We start from the raw sequence: 27,486 nt of genomic DNA on the forward strand, positions 1-27,486 counted from the left end.
TATCTATCTATCTATCTATCTAATCTATCTGTCTGTCTATTGATCTATTTATTTATCTATAATCTATTCTATCATCTATTATTTATTTAACAGCATCCTTAGTATTTGCCAAGTATGCTTTAAGTACTTTAAAGAGACTTTTGCATTTAATTTTTGTACTAATTCCATTTTACAGCAAAAGAAAGGTATTAAATCAAGAAATGACAAAGCTGAAATTTGAAACCAAACAGTGTGTTTTTACTATGTCTCCTAAGTTGATTGCTTGAAGGTTCCATTTTTTAATTTCTTTTGTTATTAACAATATAATTCTAGTTTAATAGATTTATTTTAGTGAAAATATTCTAAATTAATACTTTAATCTAAGGCACATGTAGGATCCCTACATTATATGTAAAAAAGGCACTGAAATTGCTCCCACTAAAATTATTGTTGAACTGTCTCCGGGTAGACAAAGATGACATTTGTGTTTTTATCTCTCGTGCTGGCTCTGCAAGAGTTATTATTGGCCAATGTCGTCTTGAAACTTTACCCTTAGTTTTGGTGATTATGCTGTCTTATGATTCTGTAATCTTTTGGTCCCTTTTCCCACAACATTCTTCTTTGCCCTCCTCTTTGTACTGGTATCTTCCAAGGACCTATCCTTCCCTTTTCCTTGCCTTTTCCTCATTTTCTGACTTACATAGTCGTAAGAGATCTCCTCCACCTTTTCTGTCTTCAATCTACAATGGAATGATTACAAAAACTCCAGGTCCAGTCCACACTCTTTTAACCAGTTTTCAGCAAATTCTGGCCAAAAGGCTAACACTGACCTATGAGTCCTTTCTTAAATGGCTTAAGAAAACTTTCACAAAGAGTAATATTTCATAATGCAAAGAAATTACATGAAGTTCAAACTCCAGCATCCAAATAGTAGGACCTATTTTTATATAGTTACACTTACTCACGTTTCACTTGGCCATGTTTACGTTACTGTAGCTTTCTGAGTAACTGCAAAAGGGATGGCGTGGCCCGCAAAGCCTAAAATACGTGCCTCTGTAGATCCAGTAGCTGAGGACTGTCTTAACCCTTCCCGCATGGTCTCTGTCACACTGCGGCTGAAGCCAATGCCTGAAGCTGGGGGCTCACTGCTTTCCCTCCCCACCCTCCTCAGCCACAACTTGTAGCACTATTTGATTAAGTTAACTTTGCCTCTGTCTGTTCCTCAGCTACACAGTACCGTGCTCTCTGTTGCATCTCCCGGATTTTGCTGCCAGCCGCCCTCTGTGATTTACTGCAGCATTTTTCTGTGATGAAATTTTATGTACCAATTTGTCAGGGCACACAAACACCCAGATGGCTGGTAAAGCATTATTTGGGGGCATGTTTTGGGAGAACATTCGCCTTTGGACTGGGACACTGAGTGAGAAGATCCTGCCTTCACCAGCTCCGGTGGCGTCGCCTAATCTGTTGAGGTAGTGAAATAAAAAGGTGGAGAAAGGGCAATTTTGTTTGCTGTCAGAGTTTGTACGTCGGTCTTTTCCTGCCCTCTATCCCCAATGCTCTTGGTCCTCAGGCCTGATGTAGTATTCTAAAAATGTTTTACATATGAATTTATGTTTAATATCTGTGTATTAAATTGCAAAATAGTTTCTATAGATTTAGGTATATATACTCTTACCTCTAATTAAGCGTTAGTAAAACAGGAACAGAGATTTTTTTAATAATTTGCCAATAACGTTTAATCATAAAGTCTTAGAGTCGTGTTTAAAATAAAACTATGTTACTGATGAAGGGAATGTCAGGTAATTAGTAAGTCACCATTTTGGATTCCAGTTCCTGACATTACGGTTGGATCCCTACTACTGTATTTCTTTTTAATTTACATTTTAAATTCTTCCCATTGCTTATTTGTATTGCAAATGTTTAGGTTTTGACTTATTTTTTCCTAATTTGGTGTAGCAACACCATAAGAACTAAAAGATCTACAATAGATTTTTAAACTATTCTGTTTGTGTCCACTATTGTACTCACTGAATGCTTACTTCTAAGAAAACTAGTATTAAAACTTTTATTAATTTCCTATTTGGATTAGATAGAGTATTTACAGTCTTTATTTCTTCAAAGAGTATTTGCATTCTTTATTCATAATTTGTGAAAGATGTATTTCAATTTCATAGCAGGAGAAGGTATGCATTTTTTAAAATCCCGTATTCCTTTCATGATCCTCACACTATCATTCAGGAGAGGAGACTATTACTTTTCTGTGTTAATGCTGAGCTTGTGTCACCATTTTCATTTTCATTCTATCCTTGCTAATAACAGTGGATATGTTCCCGCATCCTTTTGTCCCCTAGCAGTGGAAGTGTATTTCACTGAAGCAGATAAGTAGGACAGGTAATGATTGTTATATGCTCACTGATCCTTGTAATGGGGAAAAGTAGAATGATCTCTGATCACTCTGAAAATCTGGAGCTTACCCAATTTCATTTAGGAAAGTGCAAATACTCTTTTTAGATGGTAATCTCTAAATGTATGTAAAAAGACTAGACTATCTTCTTTGCATATTGAGAAGTATGTTAAATTAAATCCACGTAGGAAAAGCTGTCTGATTGTTTGCAAATAGAGAAATCTCAGGATCTCCATTTTGAGGTAAATAAAAATATCAAAAACACTTCCTCTCAACCAATTTTATTACTGTTAATATCTCACTTCTTTTCCATCTGTAGAAAAGTACCAAGAAGGCTGGACAGTGTGCTGTTCTTTGTAGTCTATGAATTTCCCAATGGTCCTGTGTGGAAAGGTCAGACAGGAAACTTTGCAGTACATAGGTACGGGCCATTTTCATGGCCTACTTTACTTAAATTGCTCTAAACATAAGCTTAAAATTCTCAAAAAATAATAAACAATCTAGGGGGAAAATATAGCTGTGTAATAAGTATCAAAACCTATCATATCTTATAAGCACTTGTCATGTACAGCGTCTGAGACAGATAATCCTCCACAGTGAAAGAAACTTTTAAAGAAGAGTATCTTTTTGATTACACCAGTAGCATATTACTGGTCAGAATGATAATATCTTGCTTTGCTTATTTAAATTTAGTCTATTTACGGAACACTTATTAAGTGCAAAACTCATTAAGTTATACAATTTCTTTGTACCATCAAGATGTTGGAAAGGATTAAATAATTGCTCCCATAGTCTAGGATTCAGTTACTCTCATGTAGCAAAAGAGGATCAGTCATATAAGAAATGTTAAACTGAGAAATTGAAAACACCTGAGAGAAGGGGCTGGGGATTTAGCTCAGCGGCAGAGCGCCTGCCCTGCAAGAGCAAGCTCGTGAGTTTGATTCCCGGTACCGGAAAAAAAAAAAACACGTGAGAGAATTCAACTAGATGGAAAGAGAGAAGGTGCAGAAGAGTCCATGTGTGCAGAAGGTTGGTAGAAGAAAGGGTACTAAAGGAGAATAAAAGCCAAGTACTAAAGAAAGGCAAAGGTTAGTCATGGGGTAATGTCAACCACAGAGGTGACGGAGTATAGTCCAGTGCAGAAGCTCTAGGGCAATGGTGTGAACCTATAGCACGTGTGCTATAGAGGCCTATTTGTATCACTGAAAGCTCTAAAAGGTTCACCATTGCTGATCTATAACACAAATTTAAAATAAGGCTTGAAGTGTTGATCACAAAAGCGGATATTCCAATGACTTACAAGAACTATGCACTGACAGAAAGGAATGAAGAGGAAATGTATCTTCTGTCATCTGAGAATCACATGTACACAATTTTAAAACAAAGTGAACATAATTTGCATAAGAATGAGATTTCCACAGGTTACGTCACAATTAATGTGGAACGGTGTAAAAGATGCACTGAGGCTACACCAGATGGCCCTGGTTGCCCATAAAATAAAGAAACAAACCAACAACTGAGATGTGGTATAAGGACATTTGCAAGTATTGAGTAAAAATGAAATAGCAAAAACGAAATCACAAACCCATGAGAAATTACCTCTGAGCCAAAACGTGGGATACGCAAGGAGAAGCAGAATAAATCTTCTGTCATCTCACTTCACTTGAAACAGAGGAAATCAAACAAACGGGCACCCATTTCCCATTCCCACCTTCTACCTCCCAGCATGCTCCCCAGAGACTCCACTGGGGGCAGGTAGCACAAATATGTCCTCGGTGTTCTCTTGTAAATTACTGGTCATATATGTGTAACAGAATCTGAACACAAAGACCATGTTCACCTTCCCACAGCGTCTTGTTGGTGCAATTCTATCGGTGAAAAATTGAACTAAGTGTTATAGCCTTCATTTCTCAGATCTGTCTGTGTATTTCCAGGTCATCAAAATTAAAAAGGGAAAGAGAAAAGACTTTCTCTAGTTAAAGGCTGAAACCACTTACATATATAATAAATGGCAGTAATGGTTAAGTTGTGGAAGTTATGTTAAAGTACACACACTACATGACTCACAGGCAAACACTTTTTGATTAGCGGATAATGGACACTTACCCTGTGGTTGGCGACTAGGGTGGTAAATCTGAAGGTCAAATGGCTGCGCGCTGGTTTTCTGGATCACACTGACATTCTGCCCTGTCCACTTGTTGGCCTTCGACAGTGTGTTGGTCCTCCAGTCTGTCCAGTAAACCTCGCTCCCATACAGAGACACAGCAAAGGGGTGGGAAAGGTACTCGTGACCTCGAATGATCTCTATCATGTTTGTTCCATCATAGAGGGCCGAGTAAATAGCATCTGACCTAGAGAAAAGTACATATTAGTTTATAGTATAGTCCAGAGATTATAATCATGCAACTCACATAAATAAGAGAAAATTCTTTGTAAATATTTCATAGGTCAGTGTCTGATTTGCCTAAAGCCAAAACAAAAAAGCTCACCAATATCAATGTGTATATACATTACACCTGTACATTAGGACACTTTCCAAAGCTGTTAATATTATCAGAGGAAAGTATCTGAGGAAATAAAATATAGAAAAGAGATCGTTTTTAAAACCTGGCATCTGTCCAAACTATCCTTTTTTCGAAGTGGTCCACAGTTAGTCCATTCGGCCAAGCCCCGGTTTTCATGTCTTTGTAGATGGTTTTTCTCCCAGCACCACTCATAGAAGCTGATTCTATGCGAGGAAAATTGGCATCCCAGTCTGTCCAGAAAAGAATCCTGAGAAGAAGAAATAATGCCACTAGTCAGTCATTCATGTCAGAAATACTGATTGAATGCTTACTATATGCCAGCTACTCAGGTGAAAAGTTGCAAGAGAAATAGTTGTATTACCTACTTGAGGACCTTAGATTCCAGAGGAGGAAACAGACTGAAATCCATGAATAAATAACGGTAACTTGCAAAATATTTTGAAGAAAACCAGTTGCTATGAGAGTGAATAGCGAATGAGGGGCCTAGTTAAATACAGTGATCGGGGCAGAGAACTTTGAGGAGTTGGTATTTGACTGAAAGGGAAGGATGAGAAAAGCAGCATGAAGAGCAGCATCTGTAGAATGAGCCACGTATACTAAGGCCTGGCGAGGAGAAGAGTGTCGGTGACGCCAGGTGTAGAAGTAAGGCCGCTGTACCAGAGGTGTGCCGGTAACGAGAAGCCGGAAGGACTTGAAACCCAGGAAAGTACTCGTACGGTTTTACGTGGTAAGGAAATTCCTGCCTATTTTAGTGCAAAGTAATAAGAACTACCTGAGCCTTTGAAGGTTTTTAAACAAGGGAAAAATATTTTTATACATTATGTTACATTGTATTACCTTACGTTATGTTACATGACATTATATTAAATTATATTACATTATATATTATACTACCCTATATAGTGATACCTTAGTTATTAAACTCAATTAGTTCCAAATTCGTGTTTGAACACAGAAAAGTTCAGGAATTAAGTGTATTTTTCTTGTAAGAAATAATAGAAACCTAAATAATTGGTTCTGAGGCCCAGAAATTACGCAGTCACTATGTGTTCTCTGGGCGAGAGCCGCACTTATACTGATGCTCCCCACTTTGTGTCCACGGCCAGACGGGACCTGTGACTCACTCATTCAGCCTGTACATGTATTTCAAGTCAGAGTTTCAGTTAGACTACGGAGCAAAGTTATGAACCCTCAGCAGATTTGTGAGTAGTGGATAGTTTGAGCTCGAAGCTATTTGACAACTGAGGTGTCACTCTACTATACTGTGTTATATTCACATTTGTATTTGCACACACATGATTTGGCACATAACATGATTAGCACAGAGCACAGAAAAGATTAGATTTTTTTGAACGTGGACATCCGACCCCTAGAAAATAAATGTCTTTAAACACAAAATTCCAAAGTTTTGCCAAACTGTAGAAGAAACAGAAAAGTGACGGGGAAGGCTGAGAGGATGGAGGCGGGGTAGGGGGACAGAGGACAACACTGTCAGCATGTAAAGTGCTACTGCAAGAGGGATGTGAATGTCGAACAGTCTTTTTAGGAATTAACTATGAACCAAAACCATGAGAACATGCTTCAGAGTGAGAAAGCACAGGACTAGATTCCCCTCACTGAATGTCTGTCAAACGTGGCTTATTGAAAGGACAGTTAATGCTTTATTTATTTATTTATTTAGTTTTGATCAACTTTGCATGCTGATATCTGGTAAACTGAACAACTAATTTGAAGACAGCAATATGCAACATAACGAGCATTGTTGAATTCCTATCATCTTGTTTGGTGAAACTCTGTATCATTCATAATTTTTTTGTTTTTATTTTCTATTCTCTTTAACGGTTTGATTAATCTTGCGTTCTTATATCTGGTAATCTCAGCAACCTCAATGAAGATAAAAATATGTAATATAACAACCACTGTTAATCCTTACCATTTTATTCTGAAACCCTGTACCATTCTTGTTTTTGCTTTGTTTTGTTTTTGTCTATGCTGTTGGCATTTTGCTATTGCTTTTTTTTTCAACTCTCTTTAAAAAAAAAAAAACAATAGGTTTTTAGCAATGATTTTAGTTTCATAAATTGGTTTAGGAGTTTGCAATACCATAGTAATGAGAAAATACCCACAAGCACAATATCTCAATTATTTATTCTTTGGACCCAAAATATCTAAATAATTTAATTGGTTGGGGAAAAATATAATGAGCAATAACATGCCAAAGAATAATGTATTAACAATTTTTGAAGCTCAGTAACATGTGCAAAGGAGTGTATGACAGAGTTCCTTCTAGTTTATGTATGTGAACATTTCTACAATAAAAATTTTAAAATGTGAATACCTCAAAATTAAATAAATGGTTCAAAATGTACCAGAGGAGATTTGTAAAATGCTGTTAGAGGTTTTTTTTGCATGTGAAAAGACTTATTTTTAAAGCTTATTTTGGATAAATTGTTCTAATTTCCTGGGAGCATTACTATGAAATAATTTACATACAAAATTCACCCCAAAATAATACAACACACTGCCATTTCCATAGAAAATGAAAAAAGTTTAATGAGTATTAGGCTAATAGGTTCTTCAATTGAATAGTTAAATGTCTTTCTTGGAAACGATGAATATGAAATGGACCACATTTCACTTTAAATAAAATTTTGAATGCACAAATCTCTCATGAATTCAGGTTTGTTATTTGTCAGATTTTCTTTAAAGTGGCACTAAAGCATATGTTAGAAAATATCATCCTAGCATCAATAAAAGTTATGGTGACCTCTTGTTAAACAATGTTATGTAGAAAGAAAGCAAGTTTAAAAAAGAAAAGGCAAAGCAATCCTTGAATGTAAATTTCATGAATTTTGGATTCATAGGCAGTTCTGAGTATTTGTGGAAATGTCACTATCAGGTTAGACAAGGTCTACTTCACACTGAGGGCTGATGCTCATTGCTGAAGCGCTCTCTTCTGCTTCTATGACAAGTGGGGACTTGCTCTGTCCCCTTTTCTACCCAGTTACACCTTACGTAGTGCAGCAAGTATAATACATGCATTGGTAGTTACGCACTTTTGCATTTTCTACATTAGGTTTATCAGAAATAGGCACCTGTATTTTGCTTGGGTGGAAAACATGGCTTGGCATCATTTACAGCATTCTAATTTAAGTGGTCCCTTTATATATTCACACTTCCTCCATGAATATTTCTTCCATAGCGCTCACTGTAATACTAATCACTCACCAATTTTGTTGAGAAATTTCTATCACTTTTTATAAAGTAATAAGTGATAGAATTAGTTCTTGTGAAAATGTTCTTAACCCCGCCATGAAACAGTTCACACAACCAATCTTAAGAGTTGATTAAAAAATAAGTTGATTTCAAGGATCATTGTTTCATGAAATTGTAGCCAATTCTTGTAGCCTTTGCAATGTCATATTTTAACAAAATCATCTTCCCCTGGTTCTTTATATATATTTAAAAAGGATTAGCATTTCAATGATAACATCATTTCCCCAAGTGTACAAAGACAGAATATCTCTTTGTACAGGACATATGGAATGTTCAGCAACAACTGCTTTTAAAAAGAAACTATAGTCTATGATTCTGAAATTTCTGCAGTGGTAGGTTGGTTTGTATCTGGATTAAACTGAGTCAACAGACCAAGAACAAGTGCTATCATTATAGGCATGAAAGGCCCATTATCATCTATCACATCAAGCTGCAAAAAATATAAAAGAATAATCCTCAAAAAATGTGGGTTTTATTGATCTATAATGTTCAGGTTTTCAAAAAATGGCAATGAGTTAGTTTCATTTAGTGTATTCCCTGATAAAATTAAAGCTTTATTTGAATGTGTCACTAATTGTCCCAATTTTTTTCACCAAAGCAATTCTTATAGTACAGAGCAGTTATTATGACAACACAACAAATGAAAACTAAACCCTAGCAGTGCAGCAGGGAGACGCCAGGCAGTACCACAGAATAAAGGTGTTAGAGATCCAGGAGCTGACATGAGTGTACTGTACAAAGGATTGACTTAAACTTTCAGGTCACCTTAGTAATAAGGGCATTGCCTTAAAATGGAAAGAAAGAAAAATGGCTCCTCTCTAAGCATCCCAATTTACCATCTTGGAAGAACTTGTCACTTGGGAGACTGGGTCAAAACACGGAGGCTAAAAACATGTGGCATGATGGCAAATATGTCTCCTAATATAGAGTGAAAGCCACTGCATTTGGTGCTGTGAAAGCATAGTCAATCGAAAACACTTTGTCTTCGGTATTTTTAAAACATGTCAGAGAGACCTTGGCTGCTATAAGAACCCAACATGAAGTAAACACATTTTATTGGGATAATATTATGGACTGTTTGTTTCTCCACCATACTGAGGGAGCGAAGTAGCTCACTTCACTCTTTTCATTTATTACATAAAAAGGTTTATACTAGTCTCCATTGACTGTCTTTGACAATGTACTTAAAATGCATACTTGGGTACCTGCACCCTGCATGTAAATGAACTTTTATGTATGCATTCATTTATTTAACAAGCATTTATTTAGCACTGCTGTATATTCCAAGAGCTGTGACAGACTTCACAGACTTGGGAGCAATTCCTTTTGTTATGAAAAATCTACTGTTTTGTAGAGAATGTTGATAACATTTACACAAATCATACCTCTAAAAACTACCCAGTGGATTTCTTCGAAAATAAAAAACTTGCATTATAAGTTTTAAAAGCTTTCAAACTAACATCAGTGCTGATCCACAGTTTCCTCATATATTTCATCAATAATTTAACAAATAAAGGAAAATAAGACCTTTCTTCATACATAGCTCTGAGACAATAGGATAAAGTTTAAACATAATTACTTTTCATTGTTTCTTTATCTGTGCTTAGGTTGGCTTTGCTTTTCTCTCTCTGTGTGTGTGCACACGTGTGTGCACGCACACACACGCACATGTGTATGTGTGTTTAGTTTTCCTATGTGAAAGTTTCCTTTTGAGAGTCCCAATGTTTACAATAATCTTAGAACTTTTTAGAAAATATCCAATAGGCATGAAACTTATATTTGTACTCTTTTTATATTTCATTGCTACAATTATTGCTTAAGATGTTTAAATAAACCTCATATCTTAATCATATCAACATTCCATAAAAATTTGAATAGTAAAATCCTATCAAATCATGACAGCCAAACCAGTCAACCTTTCAATTAACCCTGAGACTAGAATAAATTAGCACTGCCATCTGAACTTTGGTCATTTATGCCAGCAACAATTTTACAAGTGTTATTTTTTTCTGCCATTCTTAAATACTTATTACCACTCTAATTATATTAATTAATTTCAAATTTCATAGTAGCAATTAGAGATGGAAGGCATCCTCTCCCCCAAGAGCATCATCAAGTTTTCCCTACACAAGCTAGTTTCTGGACTAAGATTAGATATGAGAAGGTATTTTACTTCTGGAGATTCTTTCATATCACTTGGTGTTTGGTGTTTTCACTTACATAGCAAGCTGTGTGCCCTTTCGTTTCTGTTTTGTTTTTTTCTCCTCTCTTCTCAGGTTGGATATATTCCAAATAAACTGAGATAAATGAAAATATCATAACTATTGTCAATTTAATGTGGTAGAAAGTGGAGCATCTCCCAAATCTGCTTGTTTGTTCACACCAGCTTCAAAACTTCCACACATCCGCTTGTTGTCTCTGTCGGTGTCATTTGTTATTTGGGAAGCATTCACATTTTCCTTCTCATGTTAGTATGCATGCTGGCACTGCACCTTTCACTGTTCCACAGAAAGTTTTTCATGCAGATAAAATGCTAGTACAACTTGCATGGGTCTGATAAGTGAAATCATCACATCTGTAGTGGTTACACTGGAAATGAAACCCCTGCTGAGAATGTGCTGGCACCTTTGTGAGCGGTACTGGGTCGGGATCAGAAATCTATTTGTACCTTGGGAATATAGCGCTGAAAAATAAGGGTTTTTCTCATTAAGCCGACCGGGTTGTTTCCAGGTGAACTGTTATTACAGAAAGTGGCTAGTGAATTGCATAAAGTATAGACTGTAAATTAGAGAATATTCCTCTAGGCTAAGAAAATATCTACGTCTCAGCTCATTATTGACAGATTTCCCTAGTTTCAAAAGGAGTGAAAACTCCAAACTTCAGGTTAAAATCTCTCAATATTTTAAATTTTGACAATTGACTCAAATATATTTCAAACACTGTTGCAGTTAAAGCAAACACCACAGTGAAGGTTGCTGATTTGGGATCCCTGCTTCCGCCAGGCTGCTTTGCCCCTTTCATTCCAGTATCTAAATTAAAGAAAAGGAAAACAAACTTCACTGTGTATTTTTTGTCTGAGTCTTGGGCATAGACCAGAGCAAAATCCAGAGTGTGTGGCCAGGGGGTAATTTAAACACAGGGAAGTTTTTCCTGTCTTCTGTATTTCATTAAATTCCCTCTTGTTTTACTCTTTTCCCCTGAGAGACGATCCCAAAGTTCTCCTAGAAATATTATCCAATATTCTTGATTTGACAGTAGATTTGGATTTGTAGACCGATTACTAAGAAAATAAATAGAATTATACACATTCTTGAACATCAGCTCATCTTAGTCCATATACATATATATATATATTCCTTAGTCCATATATATATATATATATATTCCTATTCTCCAAAAGTTGTCTGGTATGCTGCACGCTTGTAATTGTAGCACTTTGGAGAACATTAAGCATTCAAGCTCAACCTGTACAATTTAGTAATCTAGCAAGTCCCTGGTGAAAGAGAGAGAGGGAGAGAGAGAAGGGAAGGGAGCTACAGAGAGAGAGAGAAGGAGGGAGAGAGAGGAAGAAAAGAAAAAAGGAAAGAAAGAAAAGAAAGAAAGAAAGAAAGAAAGAAAGAAAGAAAGAAAGAAAGAAAGAAAGAAAAAGAAAAGAAGGAAAGAAAGAGAAGCAGAAAAGGAAGAAGAGGAGAAGGTTGAGAAGGGAACAAATAAAGAGGAAATTATTTTAGTCTTGTTTACAGAGTGAAAACTGACAACTAAAGGAAAATAATACACTCGATTCCCGATCGAGAATGAATGAGTAGGACTGGAACTCATATCTACTGATCTTAATCCAGTGTGTTGTTTTCTACTCCTACAAAACAAAAGCCTTGAGGAACCACGGGGGAGTAGCCTGAGTCAAGAGTTCACCTTGCTGTCCAGGGTTATGTACTTTGTCTTTCAGGTTTTCCAATAGTCAGCATATCACAGCTGGGATCTTTCAAGATTGTCTTAATTTTCTTTTAAACTGACTTCGACAGCATACAAAATAAATAAAGAGTGAAGTGGTTAACATCTGTGACCATCGAGAACAAAGTCCCACCCTGCGGTTTCTAGCTGTTACAAACAATTACAGTATTTCTTTGGCAGGGCTAAGAGAAATTCATTAAATTACTGCTTTGAGAAAGAGTTGCAATAACTTCCAGTAGGGCTGAATACCCATATTTAGAAAAATACTTTGAGACTCTAAAAGTACCCATGTTATAATCCTGTGACCAAACTCGTGGAAATAAACTTATTGTTGTCCTGTATACACAACTAAACACACACAAGTATGCACACATATGCATATATATGCTCAAAACAAGCAATTTGGTGCAAAATTTATGGCTGACAGTCAATATTAAACTGAGAGATTATTTTCAGAACAAATGATTGTGTAAATGACAAATTTGTTTACCCAAATCTTGGGTCCAGTGCAATGGCCCTGGGGTGTTCCATGGCTCCTGCTATCAGCGTAGTTCTTAGGGAACCATCCAGTTTGGCCACTTCGATTTGGTCCAGATTGCTGTCGATCCAGTATATGTTGCCAGCTATCCAGTCAACTGTCAGGCCTTCTGGAGTAGCCAGCCCGTGCTGCACCACAACCTCTATGGCACTGACACCTGTGAAAGAAGGGGAACCGACATGTGCAGCCATTCACGGGATGTGTGAGATACCAAAGAAACGGGCTTACCAGCAGCAGGACAGAGAACGTCAACCTGATTTTAACCAGAAGAGACAGCGTGTGAAAGTGCTACCTGTCCCAGAGGAAACTAAGCATTCCCAAATTTAAAATTTTCACGATTTCATTTCATAAATCTTTTCATTAACAACAGGGTGACACTGTTACACAATTTTGAGGCTGGTACCAGTAAGACACAGCAAAAAAAGACATGTCTTGTTTCCATTACAATTAGTGAAATTTAATTCAAATGTTGACTTTCAAGGGTAGAATAAAATAGTAAAGCTATTGGGAGCAATGTACTTTATGGATAATCAAATAGCCATACTTATTCATTCTTTAGATGCATGAGAGATAACATCACTATTACTGCATTTAACCTTAACAAAATGATCCCTGAATAACACCACCTCCCATGTCTATAAGATGTAGAGCATATAACAAGGATGAATGCAAAAGAAAGAGAGATTAATGTGGACTGAATTAAAAATAAACAATGTAGCAAGGTCCATCAATTTTCTTATTTATGCAATAATTATTTTACAAAATGTTTAAAAATTTCATTCTGAAAAACATGGTTTTTCTCTAATTGGATAGCATCATACTTTATGATACTGTGGGTAGTTTTGGTTAGAAATTTAAAAATTGTTTCCTTTAATAATTAACAATCTAGTCCCATGGATCTAAATCCATCCTTTTAAATTTATATGATACAGAGCCAAAATTTTTCAAAATTGCAGGTGTAATTTAGAGAGTAATTAACAATTTCAGAAATATACCTTGCTCTTGGAGTGCTACAGAAAGGCACCTTTTCCAGTAAAATATTTTATATTGTTACTTAAGAAATATCTAGTTTATACAAACTATGGCAGAATGATTGAGCTAAGGTTAGCAGCCTTTATACAAACTTCATTGTTTCTTTGACTTATGAAGAAAGACAATAACTAAATAAAAAGCAAGCTATTTTAACTTGCAAAAATTTGACTACATATATGTAGAAATCAATCCCCCTCCACAGTAAATACAGTTCTTCCCCATAAGTCTATGGGAAAGTCCACAATTAGACATAGGATGAGCAGAGAAGCCCTTCCCCATGGCACTCCTTCAACATGTCTTCATACATATGTGTGACATGTCTAGCTTTATAAATAGAAAGGTGGGATAGAGAACCATAAATCAAAGAATAATCAAAAATTTTCCTGATATCACCACGCATTTTGGAATTTTCACTTGAAAAGTAGCTTAAAGATGAAGTGAAATGATGATCTATCTACCTCCGCTTTCAGAAAGCTTGCCCCTATATATTCTGTCTTCTACAACGTCTGTCCAATAAAGTAAACTTTGATTGAAGTGAAAATCCAGTGCGATGGTATTTCTCAGTCCAGGAACTAACAGGCTATAGTCTCTTTTATGAAGATCAATCCTTCGGATCTCATGGCGAATAGAAAAGATGATGAATGCTTCAAAAGGATCTGAAATTAGATTTATTTTTAATAGGCTTAAGAAAACATTTATATACTTTGAGTAAATTAAATGAAATGTTGAAGTCAAAATCTATTCATTTGAAAATGTATTGATTATATAAAGAAGAAAAATATGAGAATAGTTTCAATACAAAGGCAAAATGAAAGGTTCAGAACCTTCCCCAGCTCAGAACCACCACCACAGGATTTGTTACCTGTTGACAAAACTAGTTCTGCTACTCAGCCTATTCTATATCAAGGAGAAAGCGTTAATGATCTAACACACGAGATTTTGTGAAGAGATTTATTGGGCTCACTTGGCAGTTACTGAGCAGATCGCTATGCCTGTGCTGCTAATGTTCATATCCTTCTAGCTTCTGTAAGGTTATTTGAACTGTTGAGCACTGCAATATTTAGCCTTGTATTATTCACAAATAAAATCTTTTAATACTTGGTGTGACTGTGAAGCTTGGTTTTGTCAGCTTTCTTGCTCCACTCAGCAGACTGGTGGAGTATAACTCTGGATATGTCCAGAGGACATGACTTTAGGTACTATATGTGGTCTCTGGCCCCTTTTGTCAAGTGCTACTCCGTTTCTGTATTCAATGAATTCAGTAAGCAGCTCGGTTTTCTCATACCCTTCTGCCTTGATGTTTCTACCTTGGGTCCAGCTGGTCATGAACTGAATCCCTTGAGATGTAAGCCAGATTAAAACTCTCCTCCTTTAATTTGTGCATATTGTTTATTATGTCCCAGCAAGAAATCTGACTAAAACAGAAAACTGGTATCTGAGAAGTGGTATCATTGCAGTGACTAGACTTGATCATGTGGTTTAGAATCCTTTGAAATTTGTTTGTGGGAGAAATGGAAAATTTTGGAGATCTGCACTAGAGATCTCTGAGATTGCTGTGAGCAGATTCTGATGAATGATGCTGATCTGAGAACAGAAGATCTTAATAATCTCATGAATGTGGACACTAAATGCCATTCTCAAGAGGTTTCAGTTAGAAATAAGAACTTCAATGACAGTTGTACCACAGGACAAAAAATATTTGTCTTTCAAGACATAGGTTAGCTCAGTGTATTTTTCAGATGCTATTCAGGAAATGTTTTTGACCTCATAGGTGAAACAATGGCTATTATAGAATCAATTAAATATTTTTCACCAAAGACATTAAATATTAAGGAAGAAAAAAGTAAAGGAATAAAATGAAGTAAGGAGAAAGAGAAAATGTTCATGAAATGTCAACCTGAATAAAATTAATAAATAACTAAACAAAGTAGACATTTGGAATAGTGAATGTTCAGAACGTAGAATTAATCAGAAAATACAGTAATGTTAATAGGGCAATGGTCAAGTGAGACTAAAAGATATAAAATGCTAAGAACTATGCAAGGAGATGTACAAACTTGTAAATAATAAGAAAAATATAACATAAAACAGTGATATGTTAATTTACATTACATTTACATTGGAAAGGAAATCTAGAAAGTTGGATGATTTTTTTTTTTGAAAGTTGGATAAGAGAGCTGCCAAAGCTCTTTCCAGCACGATGTGCTAAAGAATCTCTCTTCATTTTTCAGCCCTCCCTCTTCTTCTTTCCCTTCTTCCTCCATATAGAAGGAATCTTGGAAATGTTACTCTTGATAAAAATGTAGAATTTACAACTACTCTGAAGAACAACTAGTTCTATTTAATCATAGTAAGTATAAACACATTCTGCAACTCACTAATACTGACCCCAAGGAAACTGTTATGCAAATATATAAAAAGACAGATATATGTACGTCTATATAAAGGCATAGTTTGAGACAACTTGAATGTGCTCATATGGTAGAGTGGTGAACAGAATATAAGGTATGTACAATGTGGTACAATCTAATGGTTAGAAGTGACAGATAAGTTCACATAGAGCAACTTAAAGTAAACCAATATTGCAGGCACATGATGCTGAATAAATTATAAATAGGGAAAATGTAAGGAATTGATAAAGCATGTTATGGAGATATTTAAGTGACGTCATATTGGTAAAACATTAAAAGGTGTAAAAGTAATATTTATGGAAGAATATTATATTTTAAAAATATTGGGAAGGAACTTATATCACATAGACTCAGTCCAGCAACTCAGTAAATGTCACACTATAAAGAACTTAGGAGGGAGAAAGTGGAAAGAAATAAGAAAACACAAGAGAACTGTAGAAGCAAATTCAAGCGCGAAAAGAATGAGGACTGACGACTTTAACACACTGCATGGAGCATGCGCTTCTTTTCCTTTCAAATATCGCAATAATTGAGCATGAGGACTGCATTCAGCAGAAAGAGTACATTTTAAGAAGATAGAATCAAGTGATAAATGTCAGAAACAAAAAAGAAGAAGGGAATGTTTAGAGTCTAAATGTGTCTTTAAAAGTAATTTTCATTATTAGTACACATTTGTAGTACATAATGTTAAAATTCTCTGTGTGAAGTTGATATTTGTGCATCTTTGTTCTTCATTTTTCACCCCTCCCTCTTCTTCCTTCCCTTCTTCCTCCATTTCTTGATCCCCTTCCCCTCTGAACAAGATCTATCTCCCTACTTCCTACTATCTATCTCTTATTGTGCTGTTTATTTATACTTTGGATTTCTCATAAAAGAGCAACAATGTGATAATTAAACTTATGAGTCTGATTTATTTCACTAACATTTGTGGTCTCTAGGTGCATCAATTTTCCTGTGAATGACTCCAGTTTACCTTTAAAGGTTCATGGCAGAGAAATGCTCTACCATATGTAAATATCACTTTTTCTTTATCCATTCATCTGTTGATGGACATACAGGGTGCTTTGAAGATTTAGCTATTATGACTTATGCTGCCATGAACATGAGTATGCATGGATCACTGTAATATGGTGCTTTTAGCTCTTTTGGAAAGATAATCAGAAGGGGAATGACTAGGTCAAATGCGATTTCTATTTTTAGATTTTTGAGGAGTCTCAGTGACTTTCATAATGGTTTTTTACTAGTTTATGTTCCCACCAGCAATGCAGAAGGATTCCCTTTTCCCTACAACTTTGCCGACATTTGTTATTGTTCTACTTCTTGATGATAGCCATTCTTTTTGCAGTAAGAAGGCATGTTAGTGCTCTCTCAATTTGCATTTCCATAGTAGACAGTGATATTGAATATTTTTTCATGTATTTGTTGGCCATTTTTACTCCTTCTTCTGAGTAGCTTATTTGCACTTCAACTGCCCAATTTTTTTTTTTTTTTTTTTTTTTTTTGGTTTTTCTCCGGTACCGGGAACTGAACTCACGACCTTGCGTTTGCCAGGCAGACGCTTTTTGCCGCTGAGCTAAATCCCCAGCCCCTCAACTGCCCATTTTTGATTGGCTCTTTTATTAGGGAGTGTCTTTTTTTATCCTTCATATACTCTAGATATTAGTCCTCTGTGTGAGGTGTAGCTTGGATAAAATTTTTACCCAATCTGTAGGTTGTCTCTTCACACTTTTGTTTTGCTATACAGAAGCTTTCTGAGTTTAAATAATACTGTTTGATATCATTTCTTGTGCAAGCGGAGGTCTGCTCAGAAAATCTTACCTACATCTAAGTCCTCAAGAGTTTTACCTTTTTTTTATCTTCTAGCAGGGTAAGTGTTTCTTTTTAATATTTAGATCTTTGATACCTTTTGATTTTAGTTTAGGACGTGCTGAGGAGAGTTTGCATCTAAATTCAGTCTTCTGTACATGAGAAACCAATTTCCAGCACCATGTGCTAAAGAATCTCTCTTTCCTCCAGCATAAAGTTTTGGTTCTTTTGTCACAGGTCAGACATCTGAGTCTGCCTGTGCTTATTTCTGAGTCCTCTATTCTCCTTCATTATGCCTGTATCATTTTTAATCACTGAAACTTTGTTATATAACTTGAAATTTGAGATTGTGATGTCTCTTGCCTTGCTATTCTTGCTCATGTTTGATTTTGGTATTCTGGGTCTCTAGTGGTTCCATATGAACATAAGGATTGATTTTGCTAGTCCTGTGAGGAGTGTTGTTGCTATTTTGATTGTAATTGCATTGAGTCTACCTCTCAATTATGGAAGTATGGCAAATTTTACACTATTGTTTCTACCTATCAAGGCACAAGGAACATCTTTCCACTTTCTGATGTACTCTTTGATCTCAGAGTATTTTTATCAGAATACTGTAGTTTTCATTGTAGAAATCTTTTGCTTCCTTAATTAGGTTAATTCCTGGTTTCAAATTTTCTCTTTTTTATTTTAAAAATTAAAAAAAAAAACCCTGACAAAACAACAATGAAGACAAAATCAAAAAAACACAAAAACAACAAAAATGATACATGACCTCAAGACAAAATAATAGAAATTTACAATGGTTGCTATATTACATACCGTTATCTTCACCAAAGTTGCTCAGTCCATTAGACATAAGAATGTAAGACTGATCAAACAAACAAAGACAGTAACAAGCGAAATAAAAATAAAAATAATTAAAAAAAAAAAAACATTGGAAATGATGCAGAGTTTCACCATACAAAATGGTAGTATGTAGTTTATAGGAGCAGTCAATGCTTAAAATTTTCTTTTTTCTTGGCCAATTTTACATGCTTGAATTTGGTAATTAGAATGACTGATCTGAAAACAATATGCAGTATAAGAACCATTGTTGAACTCAAATTTTCTTGATGCTGTTGTGAACCTCATTATTTACTACTCAAATTTCAATACCCGAATAAAACACCTACCAAACTAACTGTGAAATAAAATAATATATTAAAATAATTTGTTTCTAAGTGTTGTATTTATTAAATTCATATTATTTTACCTGAAATGGGCTAAACAATAAGTAAAACACAATGAAAAGACTATAAACTTATTTGACTTTGAAATTCTTATTGTTTCATTGGAAAAATAAACATAGAAAGATAGGAGTAAAAAAAATCATAGATAGGAGTATAAAACCATTATTTAAATTTGTGACCATATATTGTGTGAACGATATATTGTAGGCACTGAAAGGAGAAGTAAGTGAAGAACAAGTCTCATTGGAAGAAGTTGTAGTTAATGAAGAAAAATTTGTGTTAATACATCTCAAAGGACATTCCAAATTTGTGGAGATAAAGATGGGAAAGTATTAACTAAGTAAAAGAAATAAAATGAGTAAAAATTTACAGTGTGTGGGTTCATAGCACTCTAATGAAGCATGTGGACCCCTTCTTATAATTTTTTTTTATTTCTCTATTCATTTGTTTATCTTTTTGAGACAGGATTTCACTATCCAATTCAGGCTGGCCTTGAACTCACTTTGTAGCCCAGGCTGGTCTTGAACTTTCAGCGATCCTGCTACCTCAGCCTCCTGAGTGCTGGGATAACAGCAATGCAGCACTATATCTGGTTCATTAGAAAGTTTTAAAAACTTCAAAAACATTAATAGACTGTTTATTAAAATTATACATAAAGAAGAAAACAAATATATAAGAATGTACCTATAGAAATTTGAAAAGAAATACTTGGACATAGTAATACAATGCTCATTTTCTCATTTTGATGGCATAAAATTCAAACTCTATTTGATAAGACATTTTAGTCTTTATTGTCACCTCATTTTGTGTTGGAAAAAGTTGAAAAGATGATGCCTACCAAGAAAAGTTTATTTATGAAATTGATAACTGTGTGAGACAATTGCCAAATGATTCTCATCACTGAATTAATAGCGATTGTCAAATTCTGAGCGCATGCAATACTTTGTGATATGTGGAAGAATTCTGATTTACATATACCTCACTTTAACACACATATATCTATTATTTTTATTGGAAACAAGTGAATAGTTCTTGCTAATAAGATCTGTGGTCTGTGGCACATATTCATGAGTAGAAGAAATGATGACTTTTAACCAAAAGCTGAAGAAAATAACAGTATAAGAGTGTGCGAAAGTCATGGACCCCAGGAGACTATGACTTCAGATGGGAAGCCATTATTCCCTAAGCATCTAATGGGTGAGAGTACACTAAGTTCCTCCTGATATGCTTGCAGCAGGCTCTATGGAAGTGAGGACATTGTTACTGAGAATGAGAACGCTGAGGCTAAAGAGCTTTTATGTAAGTTGCCAAGGGTCGCATACACAGCCAATGACCACTGCAAGTTCTAAATTCAAGCATCAGATTTTAATGTTTTGTTGCTTTCCCCATTATGAAATATCATGTAGAGAATCAGCAGAATGTCAGGAATGGGCGGTCTGAAGATGAACAGAGAGAGCAAGGCACTGACTTCATGAATGGTAGAAATAATCGGAAATGTGCTCCCGGCAGGCACTCTGGGGATGCTATAAACATTCTCAGAAAAAAAGATGAATGCTTCAGGAAATTCAGCATAAGCTAATAGAGTGTGATAATTCAAGCAGTACTTATAGAAAAAATAACCTAATGGTCATTCAATATTCAATAGTAAGAGTTACTGTAATGCTTTCTCATCACAAGTTTTGGAGTAGGTCTAAAATGATTTACTCGCGTTAAATATTGCATTTAAAAGGAGTTGAGTCCTGTTACTAATTTTCTTGAGTGTTCTGAGAGGAATTTTCCCCCTCAGGATCTATCCTTAAACATGACAACACATGCACAACCCCTGCTTACCAACACTGGTGCAGCTTTCACCGTCCGCCTCCAGCCTCCAGCCTTCATAGCATGAGCACTTGACCATGTGCTTGTGCTGCTCACATGCCTGACTGCACTTCAGATGAGTGCTACAATAATCCACAATTTCACACGTTTTGTTGTCTTGGTTGAGTTGGAGACCTTTAGGGCAGGAACAGACAATTCCTCTTCCAGGAACAACGGAACACTGGTTGCTACAGCCCCCGTTGTTCAGGGAACATTCATCTATAAAAGGAGAGGAACAGATTTTAGATTGTATCCATTGTTTTCCTCAGTTAAACACTAATCATTAACATCGTTCTCTCTCAGCTTGAAATTCATCAGCATGCTATGAATAAAGATAAGAAAGCCCACTCTTATTAGGTGGTTGTGTACAAATAATAAAAGAATAGTAAAAAAAAATCATCCAATGGCAAAACTTAATTGTATATGATAGAATATGGGAAAGGATGATTGTCACTTCTGTAAAACTTTGGAGTATAGTTCTATTTAACCTGTAGATATAAAACAGCACCAGTAGTTCCAGTATAATTGAAAGGAATATGCTGAGCCTTACATAGCTTTGCTAATCAGCTGTACATATCTTCCAAGGAATGCACATTCATTAATGATTTGAACATTCAACTTATGTGTATAAACAAATGTATACACTAATATACATAGATGCATAGGAGGATAGTATCTCTCTATATTTTTTCTATATCTACAGTGATAAGGCAAAAATGATTTATCTATATTTTACTGGCGAAAGATATCTACTTTTAAATTAGGAAAGCGGTACATTGTAAGATAAAAATTAGTTACTTTGATTAATTCAGTGAGGCCATGGTTATAAAATAAATAATATACAAATAGCAAAATTTAAAGCTGTCCTTTTATTTTGGCTGGAATAACGAGCAACTAGTAGTCACTGCATGAATAACATTAGTTTATAAAGAAAGAGACCCCTTTCATCATAACATACACACATAGACACATGTATGTATCTAAATACCTATGTAAATATGTTATATATCAATGTAATTACACTATAAATATATTTACCACCAAACTGTATACTCTAAGAAGGCAAAAAAAATATTTCAGTTAATCACTGTGTAAACAATGGCCAACAGTGCTGAGCATTAAGCATTTAAAAGTATCTGATAGGGGCTGGGGATTTAGCTCAGCGGCAAAAGCGCCTGCCTGGCATGCGCAAGGTCGTGAGTTCGGTTCCTGGTACCGGAGAAAAACAAAAAAACAAAAAAACAAACAAACAAACAAATAAAAGTATCTGATAAGTAAAAGAAAATTTTCTAAAAGTATACAACTACCCCCAAGTTAGGCCAGTATTGTCGACTTGGGAAAATGTCAATGTGACATATTCACGCCTTTGAATAGATTAATAGTAGAGTATTGCTTTTGCAACTGCACTATTACTTAGTACCGTGCACTAGTAGGTAAATAGTAATAATGACAAAAGAAACTGTCTTTCTTTGCTTGAAAAATGTTTTGAATGCTTCTCAGAGGCGGTTTAATAGTATGTGTTTTGAGATGTGCTAAAAATATTGTTATCTAATAAGTGTTAAGGTGCACTAATATTTACTTGTCTGCCTCAAGTATTCTCGGTGTCTATAGAAATGTATTCACATTTAAAATTAGGCTAACAGGTAAGGCTTTTATAAATATTTTTACATTTTTAAAATTCCCATATGGGGCAACTGTTTTTCATATTATTTGGCATCCTCAAAAAAAAAAGTCGCAGTATTAAACAAGGAAAATGTTTGCATTAACGTTTTTCTTTAAGAATGCAATTCAACTTTGGTATTATTATAGAAGGGAAAAATAGATTCATTTTTCGGTTTCTCCCAATATGTTTGCTCGCCAGTAACCATAATCATTTCAAAACTGCAGTCATTTCAAAACATCTGCCCCATTTTAGTTCAATTGACATTCTTTTTCAAGAGAATTACTATAAAGAAATGTCATTGTGCCCAGCAGGTGAAAAAAATTGTTTCAAGGCTTTTAGCATATTTCGAATATCACTGTTCCCTTAGCAGTGAAATATCTCTCTTGGATGCTATCGGAGGGATTAAGTGAAAGGTTTTAGGGAAAATAAAATTGATATTAAAAAATCTAAAACAAACAACGTCAATATTTATATAGCTAATCTCTTGTCAGTTCTACCTTCAACCAAAACCTGTAATTAATGCTACAACTTCTTTTAAACTTTATTTCTTGACAAAGCTGTCAAGAATCAGACTGTGCTTAGGAGCCTTTGAGCAAACTTCTCCACTGGGCTTGAACATTGGCTTAGAAAAACCGCAGACTCTCAGAATCGCAGACTCTCAGAGTCCAGCTGATTTCAGGCACTCCCTCTTCTGCGACCCTGCCCTACACAGTGACAGACTTAAACAAACACCAGAATACACTACTACTTCACACTTCAAATCCCTTGGAGAGCAGTTATTTTGGCAGCCTTGCAATTAAAATCTAGTCTTTGTTCCTTTGAGATGTATATCTTCTGGCAACCACATCTGTCTTCCCAGTGATCAAGGACTTTCTCCTTGAAATGCAAGCATTCCTAGAGCTAATTCCTTCTTTCTGTCCCAGTTCTGTGCTCTGTTGATACATTACACAGCCTCCCATCATAGTTTATTATAAAAGGCAGAGAAGTTTACTTGTGTTCCAGATAAACACCGTAAACTCAAATGGCCTTGCTACAAGGGTAAACCTTCTTTACCACTCCTCACTGCTATTTCCTCACAGCATCCCAGGATTTAAAATTTCTTAACTTTCTTTTTAGTGAAGTTGAGTTCAGTTGCCAAGGGATCTTTTTCTTATCACAATAATTATAAATGAGTAAAATCTATCCTTACTAACCTAGGTATTTTGTACGGAGCGGCATTCCAAGTCTATTTATATATATATTTGTTAATTTATTGAGGAGCCTAAAATATCTAGACTGGGCTCAAACTTGGGATCCTCCAGCCTCAGCCTCCAAAAGTTCTGTGCTTTTAGATGTTCACAACATCTACCTCAAAAAGATTTTCCAGTTTTGAAGAACAAATAGAACTGAATTCAGAGGAATTTCTTCTTTTCTCCTTTACATACCCAATTCTGTGAGTGAAGGATAGGAAATGAAGTGTGCTTTTGTATTATTATCTGTTTCATTTTAATACGTTTAATTTATTTAACGTTTGTCCTTTTTGCTTTTTACTGACTTCCTTTAATTCCAAGAATGGAGAAAAGATGGAAAAACTCTACTTTTCCTCCATACTTGTAGTGCACCCAGCAGTATTGTCATGGTTACCTGATAGATACATGACATTGCTCCCATTATAATTATGAGGAACTAATATTTTGAGACATAAGTAACCAACCTTATTTAAAAAACTGATTATAATTTAGACTGAGGTCCCCAGTCTCTTTGGGGGACTTCCTTGGAACCCATCTGGTGCCATTTCCCTAATTACACACTTTTTCTCTTTTATCAGTCTTGACAGTTTCCTCCTTGTAGAAATGTACTTATGTAACAGGGTCTTAAAATCTGCTTTTGCAAAAAATCACTGACACTTCCTTCACTTGGTCCTACCCATGATGGTGGCTAAAAGCAGGACGAAAGTTTGACACCTCTGCTATCATTTTGTACCATCTCCTTTGCTACCTTAAACTTTGGATCATATTTCTGCTAAAAGCTGCACACAGACATTGAAGGACTATCTGCCTAATAGTGGGTAATGGGGCAGAAGATTAGGTCTGGTGCAAACAACTGGCAGGAATGTGTGAAGGTCCTGGAGACCCGCACATGCGCAAGACAAAGATCCAGGATGGCACTGCAGTTCCTAGGTACTGTACATGGAGCCAAACAAAGAAATGCTCCTTTCACATTTACAGGGTCAGGGATATAGCTCAGCAGTGCAGGTGCCTGGCTGGCAAGTTCAAGGTCCTGAGTTTGATTCCCGGTAACCAAAAAAAAAAAAAAAAAAAAAAATCAATTCTTCATTTACATCTAGTGGGAAGTCAAGTGAGTTTTTTGATAGGGTAGCTTAAGTCTAGCACCCTAACTTAAACCTTTTCTTCCCCCACTGCAGTTCTTGTCCTGTTGAAACCTGAAGCAAATGGCAGTATACCTTAAGAGTAAGCTAATACAGGCTATGGTCTCCCTTGTCTTCCAGGTGTGACTGTACAAATAGTAAATTCCTTTCTCATGCTGGTCATGACAGATCAGGCCTGCAATCTTAGTGCTCTCTGGGAGGTTGAGGTGGGATATCATAAGTTTCAGGCAAGCATTAACTGACCTGAGTAGTTAATAAGACTGCCTCAAAATAAAAATAAAATAAAATTAAAATTTAAAAGGGCTGGTGATATAACTCAATGCAAAGACCCTGAAGTCAATCCCAGTAAGGCCAAAAAAATTATTTCCTTACTTAATGTTACAGTTTGTGTCTGCATGTCCCCCCTAATCCTCATGCAGTCATGAGGCAGGCTTCTAGGATTTGTGATTGATCTATGATCCAATGCTGGGATTATGGGTGTGAGTGCTACACCTGCCCTGGGGCAGACAGTTTGCATACAATGTAAGGGAGGGAGAGGGGCAGCTTGCTGCCACTCCTCGCTTTTGTGCTTATTGCTTTTGTTCTCTTCTGCCACCATAAACGTTTGCCATGTGCCTCTGCCATGTGCCACTCTGTCTTGTAGCCAGCCAAGCATGTACTGAAACCTCCACAAACTGTGAGCTAAATAAACCTTTCCTCCCTTAATTTTGGGAGTCAGATATTTTGTCTCAGCAATGAGACAAAAGTAACTAAGACACTTAATCATTACTTTTGCTCTTCGGTATTCTTTGGAGGCAGGTGGCTATACCTAATCTGCTGAGACCCCAAAGTCAAGTCCCCAGAATAACCCCACACAACATTACGGACTTCATAATGTTACAGAGGACAGACTTGGATGGAAGGTAGTAAATACAGAAAAATAAATCCTGTCAAATTCATGTTGCAAATTTTTGTTTCGTAGTTTTATTTTTAGGCTTTTGTTGTTGTTGTTGTTGCCTAAATCTCTTGTTTTCTTAGTGTCACCAAATGGAGAATATTATATTTACTCTTTCAAGGTTATTTTATAAAATTACGGAAACTTTGAAAGATGCTTATTGCATAAATGTAAAACAGAATAGCAGTCCTTTTTATGTCATTCAATATGCTATTAATGCTCAATTAAGATAAAAATACGATCATGATGGACCTAAATGCAGTTATTTTCTACTTTCAGTCAGGCTCATCCTTCCCTAAAGCCATTCCTTACACCCTCAAGTCATTTTATTGCTTCCTTATCACCCTGCAAACTTCTCTTTATTACTCAGTGGATGCCTCCTTCAGGATGATCTAGAAAACATACCTCTAAAAATCTCCTTGATAAATCTCCACTCTCCTCAAAAAGGAGAAAATATCATTTTCTTTTATATTTGCTGTCTGGAATAAGGGAAATAGCTAGTCATAGTGACCTTATATCTCAACGGAATCATCATTTAACTAGATAAGCACACTAAACAAAGGCATTGCATGAGCACTAAATATTTGGGAGAATATTAGACTAACTGGATAATAGTCAATTTGTCTCATTATGCAGCCTCTCTCTTTTCCTAAAAAAATACGTTTGTATTGCAATGATTATTAAGCACATGAAAACTCATAGAATAGTAGTAAACCCCACCCCACATGTCAATAATAAAAAGTGCACCCTGTTTAGAATGACTCACTGACAACAATAATAGTTTTAATTGTGGACAGCATGAACCATCCAGAGACTTAAATGATGTACATAGCTCTACAATTTTCAAATGAGTTGGATGCAGTTCTGCTCTTTTCTGTTGTCAGAAGTTTCCAATCGTATTTAAAAAGCTGTGTATAGATACATAGTACCTGAAATGTACAAGTAAGATTCAATGCTGAAATTACAACTGAAGGGAATGAATGGAAAGCATTCACGCTCCTATAATAAGCAACACAACTCTTCTAAAAGGTTCTCATTTTCAGAAAGAACCAAAGTAATTAAACATGCAGTACCACAGAGATCGCCTTCATCAGACCCATCGGGACAATCCCGTTTCCCATTGCAGAGTTTCTCTGGCTGCAGGCAGACTGACGTGTCATTAGCACAAGGGTACTTGGGTGGTCCGCACAAGAAACTGTCACAATCTTCTTCATCTGATTGATCTTCACAGTCAATATCCCCATCACATACCCATGCTTTGTTGATGCATCTCCCTTAAGAGAGCAGAGAGCACATGAATTTGCTTTTGTAATTAGGTCACTGTAAGAAAGAGTGGACACTGCAGTCTTTTTTTTGTTTTGTTTTTCTCCGGTACCAGGAACCGAACTCACGACGTTGCGCTTGCCAGGCAGGCGCTTTGCCGCTGAGCTAAATCCCCAGCCCGACACTGCAGTCTTTAGTCACAGGGAGAATTACATGTCATTAGCAAGAAATCTATTTGCTGATACTT

The 27,486-nt window shown here is 35.8% G+C and overlaps 1 protein-coding gene across 1 annotated transcript in view; it reads right to left on the reverse strand.

Moving 5' to 3' along the window:
* The window catches only part of Lrp1b (low density lipoprotein receptor-related protein 1B), a 1,427,040-nt gene that overhangs the window by 598,828 nt on the left and 800,726 nt on the right, over nt 1–27,486 (reverse strand). Inside the window, exons 22-27 of the mRNA XM_013517439.1 lie at nt 27,050–27,250; nt 20,985–21,230; nt 14,167–14,364; nt 12,629–12,833; nt 4,994–5,158; nt 4,493–4,737 (exon numbers count right to left, since the gene is read on the reverse strand). Coding sequence (XP_013372893.1) covers nt 4,493–4,737; nt 4,994–5,158; nt 12,629–12,833; nt 14,167–14,364; nt 20,985–21,230; nt 27,050–27,250 — 1,260 coding nt within the window. The remainder of the gene's footprint in view (nt 1–4,492; nt 4,738–4,993; nt 5,159–12,628; nt 12,834–14,166; nt 14,365–20,984; nt 21,231–27,049; nt 27,251–27,486) is intronic.

This window comes from Chinchilla lanigera, unplaced genomic scaffold, assembly GCF_000276665.1.
Source record: "Chinchilla lanigera isolate Chin_1 unplaced genomic scaffold, ChiLan1.0 scaffold00039, whole genome shotgun sequence".
NCBI classification, from domain to species: Eukaryota; Metazoa; Chordata; class Mammalia; order Rodentia; family Chinchillidae; genus Chinchilla; species Chinchilla lanigera.